General features: G+C 38.2%; 2 protein-coding genes across 2 annotated transcripts; both read left to right on the top strand.

Annotated features, from left to right (window-relative positions):
* The first annotated feature begins 889 nt into the window (after positions 1-889).
* Positions 890-1,540, top strand: LOC108554400 (uncharacterized). The gene is made up of 2 exons (XM_017909660.1): positions 890-1,094; positions 1,199-1,540. The coding sequence occupies exons 1-2, from the start codon at positions 1,078-1,080 to the stop codon at positions 1,536-1,538; spliced, it is 357 nt and encodes a 118-aa protein (XP_017765149.1). The 5' UTR covers positions 890-1,077; the 3' UTR covers positions 1,539-1,540.
* A 561-nt stretch (positions 1,541-2,101) lies between these two features.
* On the top strand, positions 2,102-13,474 carry LOC108554377 (zinc finger protein 1). Its single transcript, XM_017909637.1, has 6 exons — positions 2,102-3,182; positions 6,257-6,744; positions 6,872-8,230; positions 11,738-12,065; positions 12,144-12,993; positions 13,079-13,474. The coding sequence occupies exons 2-6, from the start codon at positions 6,275-6,277 to the stop codon at positions 13,183-13,185; spliced, it is 3,114 nt and encodes a 1,037-aa protein (XP_017765126.1). The 5' UTR covers positions 2,102-3,182; positions 6,257-6,274; the 3' UTR covers positions 13,186-13,474.
* Positions 13,475-14,731: the final 1,257 nt, after the last annotated feature.

The raw sequence follows: 14,731 nt of genomic DNA, 5'->3' as shown, positions 1-14,731 counted from the left end.
TCCGGAATTTAATTCCTATCTTGAAAATTATATTTCCTTGGAAAAGATATCTAATTGAGGACAATATGTACCTTAAAATATGCATAAAGATATGTAAAGTAATCAACGTATTTATATTTTGGAAACGTGGCACTCGTTTTTCAAATGTTTGGAAATAACTACATCAATAAAAATTTTGATAATTCATAATATTCTTTAATAAATGATATATTAATACTATGCAGTTATTTTTAATAAAGATACCTTATAATGTTTTCCTATGTGCACTTCATATACGTATGTACTGCTTCCGGTCGGTAACTGAATGATCGATGGTTATATCGTGAGTCACAAAATACTAGTAATGGCAATTAGAAATTGTAGGTAACAAGCGTAAGGTACCAGGAAATTAATAGATATACTGTATGCAAAAGATGAATCAGAACTATGTATATTTTGAATATGAAAATTTCTAATTCATCATAATAATAAAAGATGTTCTATTTGCTATATGTTTCTCCTCCTCGGTTTTCATGTTTTCTTCCTTATCACGCAATTCACAATTTTTTACGATTGGTATATTTCAAATAAAATAATAACGATATTGAAACTATGTTTCACTAAATGTTTTATGTATAAATTAAAATGATTTTTTTTTGTTAACAATTAATTAATTGAACTATTAATTTATATGATATCTTCGATTGACATTTATTGTGAATTATATTAAAGATTTTACTATCTGAACAAAACTTATAATTATTTTAGAATATAACGTACTTTCTCAGTTAATACCTAACTTTTACATTTTTTTAAAATTATTGTTATTTAAAAGTTAAAGCATTGAGTTAAAAACATGTCACTTACGCACTCTATCAACTGAAGATGGAACTATAGTCAGGCAAGAATATTGGAGTATATTGTCGATTTGTGTAATCAAGCTTTGTTTTCTTGACAAACGTATATGACGTGCATGAATTTGAAGAACATACGACACTAATTATTTTAGTAAAAAAAGTTATAATTATCATAATATGCAGTGGTTAAGAATATATTTGTATTAAAATTTTGTTACTAAAAGTGTATATTAACTCAAGAATGACTCGGACTAACAGGTTAGTTTTTGTTGATGATGTGTGTAATGACACAACTCTTTTAAGTAACATATATAATTCATTGGATTTCATTCCACTAATTTACTTTTGTTCATGATATTTAGAAAAAGAGGGCGTGATGCAGAAGAAGAATCTAGTGAATTTATGCCATTAAGTAAAAGAATTAATAACCTTCACATTAATGGTTTATCAGGCATGCATGAAAATATAACTGAAAATATGGATACAGATTGCTGTAGCAGAAGCTTTATGCCATCACCAAATTATTCAGAACTTTCTCAAGGGTCACCGCTGTATGACGGATGTAGTTCTAGTCAAAGTAGTTACATAGCGGAATATAAACCTGATCTGGATGCTGTTGAAAATCCATTTTATTATGAAAGTAATAAGTTATTATTCTCTTTATATGTGGAACGTATTCAGAGAACGTCCGATTCATTTTGATACCCTGCTTTTCAAATTATAATTCCTAATCATTAAGCATTTTTTGCATATCATTATTTTCATTCTTCCTCAGTATATGTTTATTAATGAAATTATACAAAATCTTAAAAAGTTCAATTTTCAGAAAAATTTTAATAACGATTTATTATTTATATATTACTAAATGTTGATTCAATGTAATGCAATTGTGTATGTAAAAAAGAAAGTAAATATTTAAAATTTTTAGTAAAATGACAGCTTAGATAGAAAGACATAGAATTAAAATTTGTGTAATTACGATTAATGAATTTATAATTTGAATGATTATTGATAATTTATATTTCATTATTGTTATAGCATACTATACTAATTACTACATTAAATTGATGTTTCTACATAAATAATGTGTCGTTGATCAATTATATTTTTATTGTAAAAGTTTATTAGATTGCAAAGTATTTTGAGACTGTGAAAGTATGAAGTAACATATTTATAATAAAAATGTTGTAAAAGAAAGAAAATATTAAGGTTCTTTAATTTGTTTTTATTATCCCTATATCATATTACAAATATGTATTTTATTTGCAATAAAGGTTTAAGGTATTAGAAAGGCTAATTTTATATTAAATCATTCATATAACGCGCGCAATAACATGAAAATATGGCGGCCATCGAAGTATCGAAATATCGATTCTCGACCTAACCTCACTTCAGTCTCCGCTAGGTGCGCACGGAGTTAGTGTCGCTTTGTAGTGGTAGAGGAAACGAAGTAACTGAGAGTAAGACAGAGCGACGGACAGGTGTTTTTTGCGTTGTTATACATTTTTTTCGAAAGTTCGCGACTCTTGTAAAACTGTTAAGATTATTATAATACCTGTAAATAGAACGGTACCATAAGAGTTGACTGTTTAATCGACAAGCGCGCACGCGCCGCTTTCCCCTCGCTCTCACAATATACTCCGCGCGTAACCGCCGCCATAGTTGATATTTCTCCGATAGAATATTAATAGCAGCGTAAGTTTTCGCGGTTAAACGTATTTTTATTTACTAACTGGAAAACAAGAATGCGTTCGACGAGGGCGGTGAGACGAGGTCATTCAAGATAAAGCTGGGATCCGTAGGAAGAAGGAGGGTGTCTACTTTCACAGCTCGTGGTTTTCAGGAGAGTGGCCTGGCATTGCGGCGCTTCGAGTTAACGTGTGGCCACCGTCGGGTGGCTATGTACCGTTAGCTCGAATTCATTCCCCGTTGGCCGGCCCAAGACCCACGCTTACCTACCGACCGGGGCCATACTCGATCGAACTCGACTGTCGTAAACCCGGAAATGAGTGCGCGTCGCGGCTTGCCGTTACCGCAGGAAGACTGCCAGTAGTGCGCGAATTTATCACGAGTCACGACTCGTCGATCATCAAAGACACGTTCATTTGGACATGCGTCTCGTATGACGTGTGCACCGTAAGCAGTAGCCGTGGCTAACTAGAGAGCCGTGGCACGGCGAACGTATACGTAGAAATGAGAAAGTTGCTGCCGCCGCGGTGAAGATTGAGAACGACGCAGGCGAGCCAGCCAGGCGGACGGTCTCTGTACTACGCGAAGCTTCCGACGCAGCGACAGTAGTAGCAGTACGCCGAAAGGAGTGCACAAGGGAGCCACAGCTGCTCGTGGGTAAGTAGGACACGCATTTCCTCGTGGATGATTGTCTTGTACGCAAGGAACTCGCGTGCACCTATACGTTCGTACGTAAACTAGAGCGAGTTGAAGGAGTCCGCGGACGATGCCGCCCCACGAATCTTTACGCGCTTTACTCCTAATGCGAAACGTGCACGAGAAACCGCGAAACGGTGGCCACAGAGCACCCACCCCAAGACACTAAAATCGTCGCGGGGCCCTCGTCGTGGCTCACGGCTTGGCTCGAGCTGGCTTTGGTGGGGTGGTTGGAGGTGCGGACAGTGGTTGAGAGGCTGGTGGGGTTGGAAATTGCGTGGTGGTGGGTGCCCACCGAGGTCTCGGAGGCCCCTCCGTGGCATCTCGCTGCCTCTAACCCGTCGAGGTGGGGGTGTAAACAACAGCCCTGCCTGTGCCTCTGTTGGCTCTACTCTGTCCTCCGTTTCGCCTCTGCCCTGCTCTCGCCTCTGCCAACTCGCCCGATCTTTTTCCTACTTCCTCTCCACGTAACGTCTCCCGATGCGCGATCGAAAGAGCACCGAAGGGAGGGAGAGACGCAGGGCAAAAGGGAGAGAGGGAATAACCATCGAGAGAACAAAGCATCGGCTTCACGGACCTGTGCTATTTTCTCGCGTCACCGTGTACTCAATTCCATCATGGCCGATGTATCACCGAATGTGCTGACGTGGTAACCTTGTCCACCCGTTTACTTAACTGCCGTCCGTACACGCTCGGCTTCAATGTTTACACAATCGTAATATTGCTTTACCTTTACCTGTTCATCATCTGATAGTCGCCCTCATGATACCATTTACAGTAGCTTCGTATTTCAGTTATACCCTATCTTATTACGCTTCCAAGAAACGAGTTTTTTTTATCCTGGGCGCGTGTAAAAAGCATATCTGATTGCACAATGCCCCAGAGCTATTCCGTTCTACGAACGCTGCCCCCAATATCATGCGAGACACTAGAATTCCTCTAGAAACCGCGAATGCTCAGACATGCTCTCTTCGATGCGTGTACGTGAGAGAGATAGTTGTATAGTGTGAGAGAGATATGTTGAACCTTAAGAGAATCGGCGCCATTACGACATGCGCGTCTTGCAAAAGCGTCCAACAACGGTACGTCGGCGAGGCTGACCGGTCAGTCGCACACGCCATTCCGCGAAAGTCGAAAAACGCATCCGCAGTGCGTTCGTTTATGCGTGTTCACGTTACGGTAGTTTTTTTTTTTTTTTTTTTTTATTAAGCCGTGCAACCACCCGCAACGACTTGCTGGCACGGAATAATCGTCCATTCGACACGGCACCCTCCTCGGTACGTCGAAAGGAGGAGAGGTGCACGGGTAACCTAACCTCTTCTCTTTCTCTCTCTCCCTCACCCGTTTTCTACTCCTTCCCTACCCACGGGTGGATCAAGGGCGAGAGTCATCGGTGTGTCCCACTTCGTCTGCCGCGATGTCTGCTTCGTATGTTCTCTCCCGATATTTCGCGTTCCCCTCCCCGGGGAGTTCCCGGTATGTCGAGGATCGTCTCCCTTCTTTCTTGACATACCCCTACCCTTTCGAGCTTGCGGCACACGCTTACGCACCTACACAGCGATCTACCGTTCCTTCCCGTCCTATTCTCGCGATATTCCGAGTGTTGGTGCGAGGAAGAGAGTGAGTCTCGGGCTCTATTTCGCGGTGGGTTCCCGTTTTCCCACCTATGGGTTCCCCCCTACCCTTGTCGAGAGCTCCTACCCCCTACCCCCGTTGGCACCATCATGGTGGAGTGGGGTGCAATCCTGGGCCACTTCGACGACTATCCTCCCTGCTCCCGGATCCCTTTGAGGTGGGGGAGGGGGTGAAGTGGGGGATCTCTCACCCCACCCCCACATACCAACACATGGTCAAGAGGTCTGAAGTTAAGACTTCGACAGTAGAGGTGGCGGGACACTCGACGTTTAACTTCACCACTTTCACGAATAAATGCTTTGGGTGCTGTTATCAAATGCACCGTTCCAAACATGAGAAGGGCAAGAGTGGTGGGGTGAGAGCCCAGTTCAATTGCTAACCACTGTATCTTTAGATCAAATAGATGGCTATTCACTTGTCTCATGCATGCCGTTCAACTCAACCTTGATCTTGACGTATTTATTATGGTATACATATACCATCGCGGGTAGCAGACAAATAGAGAAACACACATTATGCGGGGGATCTTCTCGTTGATAGCCGTTAAACTGTAGAAACTCATATAGTACGAAACTTTTTAACAGCAGTCGTGTACAAGTTCTCCAACCACCTGTAGCTAATACTGAGTACAGGAAACGAACATAGAAAATGGAATACAATAAATCGAATGTTATCGGCATTTAGTAATGGATAAAAATAAATGACAGAAAAAAGAAAGAAAGAAATATTTCTAGATATGATATATGCGATACATGAAGTATAATGTTCAGATCAATTAGTTTTTATGCATGATTATTGACTTGCAATTTGTTTCTCGTATTTAGCAACATGATCATGTACAAACATGATGTATTTACTTTACTTCGGACATATCTGATGACGAAACATTAAGGGATTAGAGAGTATCTGTGAATTCTATGAAACAGTTTGAAATATCGAAGGTTGATGCATTTCGACAGCAATATTCATGCGTCAAAGTGAGTGTAGTTGTGTAATATGATATGTAAATACGTATCTGTTATCAAGTGTTTGATACTCTATTTGTTTCTTGCGTAACACTTATAAATATGTTTCATTTAAAGAAAATACAATTTAAAAAAGATGTATATATATTTTCAGCTTTATAAGATGTTGACTGCTTTATAGCAATTTAATATGATTTTATGTGTGCCTGTCGAATTTGGTAATTAATTTAGTAAATAGATAATCCAAAATTCAACTTTTAATTTTCAATTATTATTTACGTTCTCGTTTATTTGTTCAACGTGAACATTTACATTGCTGAAAAATATTGTATTTCGTTTAAACGTTTCTTGTTAAACAATATTAATATTAACAATTCATTAATTTCATGGCTATTTGATCATATCAAAGCTAACTGTATTTTGTTTGAATTTCAGATTTAATTATAGTGGAAGATGAATTTCACGCCTTTTCCCGGCTTTACAACAGGCTCGCTACCGACGGGCACGGTTCATCAGTTTGCAACCGCTAAATTTACCCAAAACCTACCCACTGGTGGTCAGGTCGTTGGCGTTTTATCCGGTGGCGAAGGTGGAGTTCATTATCTGAGGCCGGTCGATCCGAACGGGTTCGCAGTGGCTCAAGGTGGTAATAATCAACAGCAGCAAATTATTACGCTGCCAATCACTGTACCTGGAAAAGATGGCACGCAACAGCAGCAAACCGTCCAAATCCAGGTGGTCAATCCCAGTGTATCGCAAAGTGGAAATAGCGGTGATCAACCCAAGTATCATTTGGCCCCAATCTCTTTGGGACAGTTTCCTCAGGGTGCAGCAACAGTTCTTACCGTTGCGTATAGTCAACAAGGCGCAGATGGAGTACAGATTCAAGTGCAACCACAAAACACCGTGGCTACGACGCAAACGTAAGAATCGTCGTTTATTTAGAATGTTCTTAATATATTACGGCGTAATTTGCAACATAATATGATATTTTGTATTTTAATTAACGATTACACATATAGAGTATATATAGAAATATATATATTTTAGATCCGATCAAACGACTCAGAGTACGTCCACGGCAGTTACCACCACATCCCAACAAACTATTCAACAAACAGTGCAACTACCAGGAGCACCTGAAGGATTAACCGTCGTCGCACAGATTCCACAAGACTTGATTTTGCGCGAAGGTATGGAAGAATCGAAAGAAGATGTAAAGGAAGGAACAACTCCAGTCGCTCTCATTAAGAGGGGTAGCATTAAAAATCAAGGGAATCAAAGTGGAGAAGAATATATTACATCTATGCCCGCAAGCTGGCAAAGTCTCGCAACTCCAGGATCAACTGTTGCTGATTATCTTTCTAGATTACCCGCTAGTACCTTGCCCCTTAGTTTACAGCATTTCTTAAAATTTTCTGCAGAAACAATAAAGAGAGAAGCTACTATTGAGTCGAGTCCTTTAGGGACTGATGGTTTAGATGCATCTGGAAGCACTGCATCTGGTGAACAAGCTGTGCAGATTACCGTAGCAAGCGGGGAAACCGCTATCATTCCTGATGTTGTTGAAGAACAGGAACCCGGTACAAAACCTAAGAGAAAAAAGAAGTACAAGAAAAAACCTCCAAAACCAAAAAAACCGAAGCCAGGTCAAGTGAGCATAGTTACTGCTCTCGATGGTACGACGCTATTTTGTTGTCCTCAATGTAACATGGCTTATCCTGAGAAAGAACTTTTGGAACAACATCTTATTGGACATAAAATAGAAAGAAGGTTTATTTGTGACATTTGTGGTGCAGGTTTGAAACGTAAAGAACATTTAGAACGGCATAAATTGGGTCACAATCCAGATAGACCTTTTATTTGTTCAGTTTGCATGAAAGGTTTTAAACGAAAAGAGCACTTAAATCTTCATTTTGTTATACATTCTGGACAGAAAACTGAGGTTTGTACCGAATGCGGTAAAGCATTTTATCGCAAAGATCACTTGAGGAAACATGCTAGGTCTCATTTGGCAAAACGTATCAAAGAAGATCCTTCGAATATTGCCGATACTTCCCAAAATTCGCAACAACCAACAGATCAGCAACAGCAACAGGCGGAACAATTGCAGCAACAAGCAGACCAATTACAGCAACAATCATCAGTGTCTGAATTACAACAGATTCAAATACAAGTAGGCCAAGGATCTCAGGCACAGATTCACCAGATAGCCGTTAGTGAACAGTCCACGGTTGTTCTTCCAACTGCTGCAGAAACTGGTGCAATGGCTATGCTTCATCATCAACAACAACAGCAGCAACAACAGCAGCAGCAGCAACAGCAGCAGCAGCAGCAGCAACAACAACAACAACAACAACAACAACAACAGCAGCAGCAGCAGCAACAGCAGCAGCAGCAGCAGCAGCAGCATTAGCAGCAGCATACCGCCCCGAATCAACCTGGGCGGTTCTTCCGATTTAATCATCAGCAAGCTAGAGGTCGTGCAAGGCAAGGTGTTCTTGCCGATTGAATTCTATAATCTCATAGTCAAATTGGTATCGTGTAAAAAAAATTCGTTGATGGTGGTTATCGTTGCCTAGTAGTGGTGTTGCAAAATTGAGACTTTTTCTGTATCTTCAAATAAAGATACTTTTACTGACGAGCCGTCGCATTTCAAAGTTTGTACACCATCAGCTTCTTAAGGAAGTCGTAGGCCAGATTAATGTATGGTTATAATTATTCTGCAAAACGCACTGAGCTGACTGACGAACGAAGTTCGTACATACGAAGTTTCATTTTTGCGTACACGTTATAGCGTACGTGTAAAAAACAAGAAAAAGATAAAAAACGAGTTTCCCTACTCGTTGAATTCAAAATGTTTTTGTCGCTAATCCAGTTCCATGACGCAAGTTAGAATTAAATAAAGAAGTTTATATATACATATATATATATAAATATAAAAATATATTTTTGAAAGCGCGAACTGGATTCGTCACACAGAAGGCAATCGAGTTTTCGGCTAAAGTTAATCTTTTCTTTTTTTTTTCTTTTTTTTTTATAATAAATATAAGGAGAAAAAATACGTAATGCGAAAAGAAACGAAATAATACATAAAGCAAGGCTGTAAATACAACCAATTTACCGTGCACAAGAAGCGAAAAAAGTGTCGTGCAAATATAAAGTGAGTCCGTTTATTTATTCCACTTGTTCTCTACGTGATCAAGACCTGCAGGAAGAGTGTATCGTAAAAACCATGAATAACAACTAATATTTTAAAGAGAACGCTGCGTTTTGCTAAATAAATGTAAAATTTTACATTTGTATCTACACATTGGGTAGTTGACGTTTACTTTTGTGAAGAGGGATATGTATTTTCGGCTTTATTAATATAAATCAATCTAAACAAGTAAATTTATTATTACAAAAGTTTAAAAATAACTAATTGGATATACGTACATCATTATTTCATATAGTATTCGTTTATTACATCACGAAGGTTACATCACAAAGGTTATCACGAAATACGACTGGCTATTAAGTCTATATAAATATTTAAATTTGAAGAGAAGCATTTCTACAACCACTAATATTTCTAGAAATTCTAATAAGTTAGTGTAACTTATTTTGTATAGTATTTAATTTGTTTTACTTACTAAACTGATAATTTTTACGAGGAGACATCGCAGTTCTCTTCTTTGTGTTGGTCGTATTTGAAATGACTTTTTCGTATTATATTAAAATGCACGACAGAAGTACAGCAAACAGTTGTTGGAAATAAACCATCTGATTTATTAATCAATCATGGTACACTCAAAATTATTTGAGAAAAAGATGTATGTATACAAAAAAAATACTTTTTATTGTAAGTATCATTATCAAAGGCAGTGGGTATAGCTGTACAAGAAATATAATTATTATTTTATTATCATATTATTATAGCTATTATCATAATCAGTATGAATAGTCTATAAGTCATTTTCATTGTTACTTACATTAATATTGGAGAAAATAGCTAAAATAAAACATACATTTAATATAAACAAATTTTTATTGATTAACCAATTATAAAACTTTTTTGTATTATTGAGTCACCTACTTATAATTTGTTAAATATTGATCATGAGATGTTGTTAATATTTAAAATATATTGACGCATTTTAAATAAATAATCTATTAACCGATAATCTGTACAGGAGAATTGATTAATCTTTTAGATCTATCATTTGTATATTTGTATTAATACTATTCTATTTATGGGTGTAAGGATTCCACATTTTTTTTATATTATAATATATTGGATTTCAATTTTATTAATAAACTCTTCTAATTCATTTACAAATAAATTATTCATTACAACAATTTCGATGTACTTAAAGATTCTTACATTATAATTTGATTTCGTATTCAGAAATAATTGTACAGTTAGATACCAATGATTAACTGTTAATTAAAAAAATATAAGATCGTAAAATCAATGGTATATTACTCGTTAAGTTTCACTCTGTACTTCTTCTGATTGGTGCTATTCCTCGAAGCTGCGAGCATATAGCTGACTTCTTCTTACACTCATGGTACTGAGAGAGAGAAAATAATGGCAGGTCGTCGGGAGCAATTCGAAGTTAAAACCCCGATGGATTCGGGCATTTTCGCCGGCGCGGTTGCGAGGAGAGCCGGGAGAGAGAAAAAATAGTTAAGAGGCTGGCACAGTAGAGGGCGGACGGATGGGGTGGGGGCACCGACTTGAGGGACAGGTGTCAACGGCACACACATAGAGCGGGGGATCTTTTTCGGAGATTCTCGATTTCGTGAAAATCTTGACCAGGCGAACACAAGCTGCTAACTACTAAATGGTAAGGTGATTTTGTAATAAATTTTTAGAATTAGTTAATTAACGTTCGTGATGTTTCGCATTCGGTACGGCCATTTTCTGCTGAATTTCGTGCGAATTCGGCCCCCGCGTATCGACTAGGTGCCGAGAGGGGAAAGACCGAGACTTTCCCCTCACACTCCATTCCACTGCGCGCATACTACCCATCCCTTTGACCAGATCATCCCCCCTGCGTCCTCCCCCGTTCTCCTTCATTCTTCCCGTCCTCTGATTCCCGTTCTCCGCGCCGCCGTCCCTCTACGGCTACCCTTCCCCCGCATCGTGACGATCCCGGCCGCTTACAATATTCGTTTTTTAACGTCTTTTTTCCGTATTGTACCCTTTTCTATAGTCAGTAAATCGTTTATAATCCTTGTTACACGAAGACGTGCAGTTCCGCGATATTTCCTGTGAAGATTTACTCTTTTCTGTAACAATCGTGCAATTTAAGAAGGGAAACGCGACCGTTTCCCGTGTGTACTTCCTCGTGACAGACGGCTGACGCAGCGGCGGCGGTGGCGTGGTGTTCTTGCTTCTTGTGTCTCTCGTGTTGTAAAAATCTGCCCCTACGCTCACTCTCACCTCTCGGAGACCCCCCTCCGAGGAAAGGATTCGATTCCACGGCGAAGAAACATGGGGAGAGGGACGTCGCTGTGAGTAAATACTCGGGCGTCGTTCAAGCAAGACGCGCCAGATACATATCTTCGTGCGGCGTGTCAAGTATTCGTGAAACACCTTTCCTGTTATTATTGCGGATGTCGCCAAGAAATTATTTCCGTATCTATGATGTTTTCCCTCGGATGATGGCACGATTTGCATTTGGACGGTTACAATGTATCTCATGGACACATGTCACTGGCTGACATCTACAATTTTCTCAACGTCTATTAGTGTGTTAGCGATAACGCGTTCTTGTAAATTGTGGGGAAATGTTGAAGGATGTTGGTTGACAGATGAATTTCCACGAAACTATCCTGTAACTTGTAAAGTGTAACGTGTTGTCATACATAATTATGCCAATTCTAATTTTTTTTTACGACTTTCCAGGTATTTGATTGACGGTTTGCAATGAATTTCCCGCCGTTCGGAAGTCATTTTCCCGGTACTATTCCAAGTATTCACCAGTTCGCAACCGACGGCTCCGGCGGTGCAGGCGGACGTTACGCTAATCATTTTCCCAACCAGCCTCCAATTGGAGTGCCGGTTATGGGAAAGTACCGTCCTGAAAGCAACGGCGTGCAATCTGCTCAGTCACAAGTGATGATGAACAATAAAGCAAGCTATCCCAACAGCAATGTTCATCATTACCCAAATGTGCCATATTCCCAAGCCCAACCAGTTCAACAGCGGCCCTCTAATTCGCCTGGAATGCCAGAGAAGCGTTCGTATCATCAGGTATGCCTGCTGTACCTTTGAATGTTAATTTAGAGTGCTAAATGTAGAAACACTTTATAGAGAATTGAACCTTTTCAGCAAGCAACCGAAACTATAAATCAACAAGATGTTTGCAATCTCCTACAGGATAAAGATAAAAATAAGGAGAAAAAAGCAGATGAGCAACAGCGCAATGGAGAAACAGCAACAAATGGTAGCCAACAAGATTATACAATGCATCAACATCATCAGCAACATGCTCATACTCAAACTCCTGCAACTATGCCCGCTACATGGCAATCTTTGGCTACCCCTGGATCCACAGTGGCAGATTATCTCAGTCATTTACCAGCTAGTACTTTACCATTAAGTTTACATCATTTCTTAAAATATTCTGCAGAAAGCATTAAGAAAGAATCAGAAATGGCACAAACCACATCAGTAGCTGTAGCGACTACGACAACACCTAATATAATGATGTCACCAAACAACAAAAAGAAGAAGAAGAAGAAGGCTCCTAAAGAAAAGAAACCACGTCCAAAACCAGGAGAAATTCGCTTAACTACAGCTCTAGATGGCTCTACATTATATTGTTGTCCAGAATGTCATATGGCATACCCAGAACGTGAATTATTAGAACAACATCTTCTGGGACATACTTTAGAACGAAGATTCGTTTGCGATATCTGCGGTGCAGGTCTTAAGAGAAAGGATCATCTTACACGTCATAAACAAAGTCACAATCCCGAACGTCCTTACGTTTGTACCGTTTGTTTAAAAGCTTTCAAAAGAAAAGAACAGTTAACGTTACATTTTGTTATACATTCTGGTGAGAAGCGACACGTGTGCACAGAATGTGGAAAAGGGTTTTATCGTAAAGATCATTTAAGGAAGCACACTCGAAGCCACATTGCAAGGAGGGTGAAAGCTGAGCTGAGTCAAAATGCTGGTAAGAACTTGGATATATTTTGTCAGCGTAATGGTCGATTAAAACAAAAATTTCTTTATTAAGGTAACAATCTTTCTGTCTATAGGTACACAACAAAATCAACAGCAAAATAACGTTTCAAATATGCAGACTACAGCTGTCACCGCATCATCTGTTCTATCTGGTGGACATCCAGGACCTCTCCTATCCTGAGCCCCGCCACCAGGGAACTTTCAAGTTCCCCATCCAAATAATATTCTTCATTCGCATACGTCTCATCATTCATTGCATCATCATCATTTGACGGCCGTTAATGTGGCGCATCAATCGAGCGTCACGCCACTTGCTACGTCCAGCCACTATCAAACGCACGACCTCAGTTTTTTGGGACACGTTAAAGATTTCTGAGAGCAGGGGAAGACCTCGATTAAGAGGTAACAAAACTGATAAATTATATGGGCACTCTTAGCCAGTGAGAGTTGATTCAATCGCTTTTCTTAATTTCCGCTTTAGTAAATTTTCTACGATTACAAACAGTCCGTGATTCTGCTGACTCTCTATGTCCTAGTACAATAGTGCAAAAGCTGTGACAATTATGTAAGATTTTCAGCAATATGCACAGTTTTTATTACCTGTATATCAGGTATTGTTTTTGAGATATGTACGCGTAGATCTTATCTCCAAAAAGTGTGCCATATGCGTATGTACATGATCAAAAGAATACGGGAAGACATAGAGAGTGTTTTTATGCACACAGAAGAGGAAAGCCATGATTTTCTCTAGAAGTGTTAGATTAGAGCCTGATATAAAGAGTCTTGCCATACTACTGTATGTATGAGAAACAAAACATATTTTTATGAAGGCTTGATGTAAAACACAAAGAAGCTACTTATTATCGAGTTAAGCTAACTATCAAGACAGGAAAGAAATATTATAAGTTTTTTTTTAATTGAATTTAATTAAATGATTCAATTTAGTTTTAATTTTTAAAGACTTATTTTCAATTATTCAATCTAAAATCGTTGAATACAAATAACATTTATACAAATCTAGAACTTGTGCAAATGGAGATATGTATATAAGGATGCAAACGAGTCATCCCACCGATTAATATGTAATGTCTTTCAATTTCTTATTGAGGTGAAAAATATGTTTCTTTTAATTATCGATTCAACATTATTTTAATCATTATATCTTGATCTAAAAGCCTCGAGTACATTTGCAATTCTCTGTCGAATTAAACAAATTTTTCAGTTTTAAATTCAAGTTATTTAATATTTTACTGAAACGCTGCAAAATAGCAGCTAAAAAAATGTGGCAATACTTTAGTCAGTAAAAAAGAAGAAAAAAGATTATTTCGCTCTTTTTTTTATAAATTCATTTTGTTTATATACAAAGTTGACAGTATTTTATATTTTACAATATATAGTTCCAAATTTTTGCTTATATGTATACATTTATATATAATTACGTATATATATATATATTTATATACATGTATACTTATATTTTACGATTTCAAAGGAAGTCGTACTAAATCCCTCTTTTTTTTATATACGTAAGTTCTCTAGAAGTTTACGTCGTTTTTTATATCGTTTTTTTTTACATTGTTTTTTTATAGATATTTTTTTCGTTAAATCCCTTTAACTTTCGTTGAATACTGATCGTGTTAGTGAACGTTTTTCGTTAGATTCTACGTACTTTTGATTTTCTTTGTTTATTATTATTATTATTATTATTATTATTATTATTAGTACTA

Source organism: Eufriesea mexicana, unplaced genomic scaffold (genome assembly GCF_001483705.2).
Source record: "Eufriesea mexicana isolate 0111107269 unplaced genomic scaffold, ASM148370v2 scaffold20249, whole genome shotgun sequence".
NCBI lineage: Eukaryota > Metazoa > Arthropoda > Insecta > Hymenoptera > Apidae > Eufriesea > Eufriesea mexicana.
Note: the sequence above shows the minus strand (reverse complement) of the source record. Positions and strands in the feature narration are given on the sequence as shown.